Below are 6,550 nucleotides of genomic sequence, written 5' to 3'. Positions count from 1 at the left end.
CACTGAATTGATGGACAGACTAAGGGACATTTCATCAGACACAATGGGACGAGCAAATGGACGAACATCCGTTTAGCTGTCGGATCAAACGAAAAGAGAAAATCGCTTGCTGGGCTGTCGAGAGCGCAGCACGCAAGCTTGTACAGGGGAGGAAACACAGGAACCTGCAAGGTGATTGCACACATGTGTGGTGGTTGTGATGTCAGTGAGAGGGTCTCGTGACTCCTAACCTCCCACTCGAGCTGTCTCATCAATGTTGTTGGTGTTTGTTCATTCCGAACCCGGCAATCATCTTCATCCCTGCGTCTCCCCCTTCCTCCCCAACCAAAAACAGTGTAAACACCTCATACAATAAAGCTCCCCCCAAGCCCTCCTACCTCAACCCTAATGCCACCACGTGACTTCTCAATGTTAGCGACTACACCTTCATAATGGACCACGCCTGCAATCCCAACAGCCTTCCCAAGTTTACCTTGTGTTGTGGAATTGTTTCCTGATCCAGATCAGGCAGCACAGAGAGTGTTCCTGTTCCCGGGTCGACAGTGAACACACCTGTGGGGTTCTGATCAGCATCTGGACCACTAATGCTGCACCTTACTTCTTTAGAGACATCAGACGCACAATTTACTCAAGACTCACAGGAGAGCACTTCAACCCATCATTAAACCACAACAGCACTTGGTAGAGCACATTCAGTACCTCCGTCAGGTGAACAGTTCAGGTTTTGTATCCACTGATCGGTCGGATCTGGTTTGTATCCACTGATCGGATTCACCAAAATCGGATCACTTCTTCCTCGTGGCACTCCGAACCCGTCCACCAAGTTTCGTGTGAATCCGTCCCCCCAAAAATTAAATAATTCTCGTATCCAGATCTGGGTTCGGATCTTCACCAAAATCGGATCACTTTTTCCTCGTGGCACTCCGAACCCGTCCACCAAGTTCCGTGCGAATCCATCCATAACCTTCTGAAATATTGTGCTGTATATAAGAATCGCTTGAAAAATTCTCAGATCCGGATCCGGATTCGGATGTTCACGAAAATTAAGCGTTGCTGTCCTTGGGCCGATCACCTGCTCCGCAAAGAAATTCAGCACCATTGTTTGAAAACCTTGGCCAAAAGCAGTGACAAACAAAGAGACAAACACACAAACAAATAGACAAACGGAGAGACAAACACTCCAGACCAACATACTTGGCAAAAAAACAAAAGTTTTTGCCAAGTAATAATGGCACAGGGGCAAACACCCCATTAGCCTATCCTCAAGCGTTGAAGTGAGATGCAAACAGCGTGACTAATCCACGAACAATACACCGCCTCACCTCATTGCAGAGAAATACAATCCAAAACTAATAAAAGGCGGACAGTCCTGGGAATGGATAATTCCAATACACGAGAGATAACCACGCCCCTTCACATCTTCGACCACACCCACCCACTCCACTTTCCCCCAGCGTCACACGGAAACCCCGCCCACACTGCGTCACACAGAAACCCCGCCCACACTGCGTCACACGGAAACCCCGCCCACACTGCGTCATCTCTCCACTATCCTCTCAAGTGGACCTCACGTTTGGATCGGCGGTGCAAAGAGCCATGTCTGGAGATAAGGAATTCATGTCGCCGTTTGCTGCTGTGGACGACGCGCAATTCGACAAGGTTCTCATCTTCTGCCTCATTTACCTCATCACATGTAGACGCGGCTTGGCCTGCCAGTCGAGGCGAGGCCTGCCAGTCGAGGCGAGGCCTGCCAGTCGAGGCGAGGCCTGCCAGTCGAGGCGAGGCCTGCCAGTCGAGGCGAGGCCTGCCAGTCGAGGCGAGGCCTGCCAGTCGAGGCGAGGCCTGCCAGTCGAGGCGAGGCCTGCCAGTCGAGGCTAGGCCTGCCAGACGCCTCTAGGCCTGAGGGAGACGGTTGGGCGAGATTGCTAGAACGAGGCGGTTCTGTTGGGAGGGAAGCGGGCAGGGGGAGCGGGAGGGAGTTTCACTCTTTCCCGGGAATCCTTTTGACCGATCTTGTGTACGTGTCGTTGCAGACCCAGGAATGGGAAGAGGAGGAGGAATGGGAAGAGGAGGAAAAACGGGAAGAGGAGGAAAGGCCCAACCTTCTTCATCTAGCTGATCCCAAAGAACAGCTGCGGGAAGGCGTGAGTTTGAAACGAGCTCGGGTCTCTCGTTCCGGTATAAAACTACTTTGTGACGTCAATTTGACTTCCCAGTGATGCAACCAACCAACCGAGCCTCACGTTGACTGCCAATCGACTCGAACGCTCGTTACCTCCACCTCTGAAGGTGCACGGAGGTTTTGTTTTCACCCGTGTTCGCTTGTCTGTGAACAGGATGTCTGAAAACGTTGTGGACGGATTCGGACGAAACTTGGTGGATGAGTTGGGTAGGTGACAAGAACAAGCCGATTCGATTTTGGTGAAGGTCCGAATCCAGATCCGGCCTATCGGTGGGATACAAGATGTAAACTGTTCAACCTTGAGGAGGTATACACTCCACCGAGTGCCGTTATACTTAGTTGGAGTGATCGAAGCTCTGTTGTTTGTGCTCGGGGATGTACAGACCCTTCCACCTCCCGACGCTGTTCTTAGTTGGGGTCAGTGGTTTGGAGAATTTTAAAGACTGACTCCACAGAAGGTGTTTGCACGGACAGAATCTGTCAACCTCAACCACGGCTGATCGTGAGTCCTTCTTGAAAAGATTCATGGCTGACTGCATACATCAAGGACCTGTGTGTGGCAAACCATTGATGCGTTTACATCTGGGATTGAGCGCGTTCATGCCTTGCGTGAGCTTCCTGATGTGGTTGTACCTGGTGCTCACCATTGTGGTCCCCACACCTGTAAGCACCACATACATGTGATGTCCATTATAACAAGTTTATGCCAGTGAGACCACCGGAAGTTCGCAATTTGCACAAATATTCCAGCCGTGATGATATTGCGTTATCTTGACGCCTTTGTTTTGTGTACATAGTCGAGGCTCATGGAAGAGCTGGTAAAATTAACGGATCAGGACCTAATAGGACAAAATAAACAGAAGAGAAGTGGGGAGTTTGGGGGGGGGACACCGACATCAAAATTTAAGGCCAAGGTAAAGGTACGACAGGGAAGGATGGGTATCCAGAGCGAGGGATTTGGGAGATAAGATTTGGAAGCAAACACAGAATTGAGGTTTTCTGCCGTCTCACGAGCAGAGTCGGTTGTGGTGCCACGTGAAGAGAGGGAAAGGGTGTAAGTGGAGCATACATCAGAGACAGACTTAACTAGAAGGGCACTCGGTGGATCGCATACCTCCGCCATGTAACACCTGATCCACCAGAACATATCGGGCCCGATACTTTTTTGATAAGTCTGTCGTGCTTTATATCGTTTTTGGCCCTGTCTCCCAACGGTGAAGAATCACTGTAAAAATTAAATAATTCGCGTGTCCAGATCCGGATACGGATCTTCACCAAAATCGAATCAACTCGTCGTGGTCACACAGCAAACCGGTCCACCAAGTTTCATCCGAATCCGTCCACAACTTTTTGAGGTATCGTGCCATTTACCAGGGTGGCGCAGAGCCGAATGCCACATTGGGATGTGCGATGATTTGAAACACACGAGGTTTATGTTCAAAGTTTGCAATTTTATTATTTATGTGAGATAACATCAGGAAGTTGGCCTCCACCAGTTGCAGTGCATTGTCTTAGAAAAATGGTCCCACAACCCCAAAAGTTCCGACCCCACCTCTCGGACAGGAGAGCGGTCTGAAGTGTGTCAGTCGGCTCTGCACCGCCCTGTATTAGTTGAGCCCGATCTCTCAATGGTGCGGAATCACTTTAAAAATTATCACATCGGGGTCCGGATTCGGATCTTCACCAAAAATTGAATCAATTATTCCTCGTCACACACCGAACCTGTCCACAAAATTTCATCCGAATCCGTCCACAACTTCTTTGCAATATCCTGTGCACAGACAGACAAACAGACAGACAGACATGGGTGAAAACATAACCTCCTTCCACCTTCGGTGGCGGAGGTAACGAACAATGATAAAAACTCGACAAAAACGACCGGAAAACTTTTCTTTGAGAAAGTCAGCAGAGACCCTGCAGAGGAACCGCCACCCGGAACCGGAAGTGAGTTCCTTTCTGTAATCCATCTTGTCCACCCCATGCTTCTTCTCTTGCCCCCCATTCCTCCCCAAACCAATTGTTTGCCCAAACCTCCCTCTATCTCGGCCTTCATCTCCGCTGTTGGTGTTTCCTCCCTTCTCTCTACCATCCATTTTGTCCTATTCCGTTCAGTGTACTCGTTCCAGCTCTTCCACAAGCCTCGACAATGTACATAAATTTACACACCTCCACTCCACCCGCAATCCTTTTCTTCCCCCAGTTAACCCACTGAACTCTACCCCTACAGAGTGCACAAAAAAGAAGATCCAGTCACGTCAACTTAATAATGACTGTTCTTTCAGAAGAAGTAACAAGCATCACACAGGGACTGCTTTCAGTCAATGCTTCCCCGTGTACCCGTACTTACCTAAACTTTTACCACCCAGGATATTATCATGCTTCGAAATAGTATCGGAACACTCGTCGGTCGTGTGTGCTCATCTTAATCTGTGTTTTTGTTGTTTTTGTGTTCGTCATTCTTTTTACCACCACCCTCTCTGCCCGCACTCCACAATTAGGGGCAGAAATTATTTGATTCCCCAACATACTTCATGGCTCAAGACAAGATGAAAAAACAGCAGTCTCAAAAGGTTGTCCAAGATGAGACTGCAGAACACGTCCGAACACCTCAGGACCCACCCCAAGGCGCATCCTCTGATGTGGAGATAAACCCTTCTCAATATATGCCCTGGAGAGATATATCCCACCATTCATGCAGATGATGCTTTGTTACGTTATTTTGCACAAATTGGTGTGTTAATTTACGCAAGTTGGTGTGTTAATTTACGCAAGTTGGTGTGTTAATTTACGCAAATTGGTGTGTTAATTTATGCAAGTTGGTGTGTTAATTTATGCAAATTGGTCTGTTAATTTGTGCGCATTGTTACGCTAACTTATGCACACATTGTGCAGGACGTTGAGAGGGCAGGAGGGGCAGGAGGAACATCAAATCAATAAAATGCTTTGTTCATTCATTGAATCATGAACTTGCTTTTCATTTGTCCAACTTTTTTTTGTGTGTGTGTGTGTGTACACAGTCAAGGCTCATGGAAGAGTTCGAATGCAGAACGGATCAAGATGCAACATAACAAGAGGAACAACAGGAGAAGTGGCAGGGGGGGGGAGATAGACGGACAAACAAGGGATGCAGGTAACGATGAGCGGTATGGGAGAACGCAAGGGGTGGACAAAATGGATAATAAATAATAAACTGGAACGGCACTCACGGAGTGCATCATCTCACCTCGCGCGCTCATTCTGAGCAACCCATCGTTAACTGAACATGCTACTATCATGGCCCTCTGATATTATGGCCCATCAACCCGAAACACCAATCCATGCTCCCTATTACGTCACAAAGTTTGTTGGCATCAGTTATGAACTGTCATAAATTAAATTATTCACTCACATCCGGTCACGGATCAGAGACATGAAGTTTCAGATTTCTTTCAGATTGGGATTTCAATTCAACCAATTATGAATGGCTGGACTACCGCTTCTCTGATGACGTCATCGTTATCACCTGATGTACCCCATGGGGAGTTGATGACATATGCCAAGTTTCAATTTTTTTCCCCTTTAATTAAATATGTGACCTATGACGTCAGAGTTATCAATAAAATACAGAAGCAAAATGTTGGGATGAGTTGGGGGGATGGTTTAATGGGTGTAGAAAAGATCATAGTTTCGGATGGGGAATAATTTTAGATACTCAACAATGAGCTCCACAAATGTTGGGTGGAATCTCGACGAGCCCGTACGGAGCATCAGAGAAGGTGATTTATTTATTTATTTTAACCGAACGTGGTGAAAACGCTTTTCGAGATGTTCTCAGTGACACACAATACACCAGGACACTGCGATTGTGACGTCACACAGCCGCGAGACTCCACTGGAAATGGAGGTGATGTGCTTTGTGCCTGCAAAACACTCAATCACACAACGGAAGGACCGAGGGGCCATCTATTTAATACGTTTGCGTTAAGGGGGGGGGGGGGAACGAGAAATTAAAAATTGTTTAAATGAATGGTGATAAAGTCAGAAAAACGTTCTATGTTCGAGCTCCTCCATGAGCCTTGACTCTGGAAACAAAAGTGGACGAGAAAGATCTGGAAGGGCGAAAATCCGCCATATTTACATACGTAATAAATAGATCGTTTACGAACAAAACATGATTTTCTCCGTGTTGTTCGACGTCGGCTCATGGAGGACTTGCCAACACTATATTATCACATGTGGGAGAAAGACGTTTGTAGACTTCAATGTTGTTTCACATGAATTACAAGGGTGGGATTTAAACATGGATTTACCTGTATCAGGAGCCATACAGGTATTCACAGGTATCAGGATCAGGAGGTATACAGGTATCAGGAGCCATACGAGGTCATG

The 6,550-nt window shown here is 47.5% G+C and overlaps 1 protein-coding gene across 1 annotated transcript; it reads left to right on the top strand.

Moving 5' to 3' along the window:
• Window positions 1–56: 56 nt before the first annotated feature.
• LOC147006729 (uncharacterized) lies at window positions 57–5,141 on the top strand. The gene is made up of 4 exons (XM_085868005.1): window positions 57–190; window positions 1,455–1,659; window positions 2,034–2,144; window positions 4,681–5,141. The coding sequence occupies exons 1-4, from the start codon at window positions 57–59 to the stop codon at window positions 4,882–4,884; spliced, it is 654 nt and encodes a 217-aa protein (XP_085724131.1). The 3' UTR covers window positions 4,885–5,141.
• The last annotated feature ends 1,409 nt before the right edge of the window (window positions 5,142–6,550 follow it).

This window comes from Eptatretus burgeri, unplaced genomic scaffold (genome assembly GCF_056783735.1).
Source record: "Eptatretus burgeri isolate ZD-2024b unplaced genomic scaffold, Ebu_testis_v1 Ebu_testis_scaffold_3155, whole genome shotgun sequence".
Taxonomy (NCBI): domain Eukaryota; kingdom Metazoa; phylum Chordata; class Myxini; order Myxiniformes; family Myxinidae; genus Eptatretus; species Eptatretus burgeri.
The sequence above is the reverse complement of the archived record's forward strand: the minus strand, read 5'-3'. Positions and strand labels throughout refer to the sequence as shown.

Coding starts and splice junctions, on each gene's coding strand:
- LOC147006729 (XM_085868005.1), top strand. CDS start 57: ATGGACGAACATCCGTTTAGCTGTCGGATCAAACGAAAAGAGAAAATC. Junction 191..1,454: donor GGTGATTGCACACATGTGTG/GTGGTTGTGATG, acceptor ACTTTCCCCCAG/CGTCACACGGAAACCCCGCC. Junction 2,145..4,680: donor AAGAACAGCTGCGGGAAGGC/GTGAGTTTGAAA, acceptor CTCCACAATTAG/GGGCAGAAATTATTTGATTC.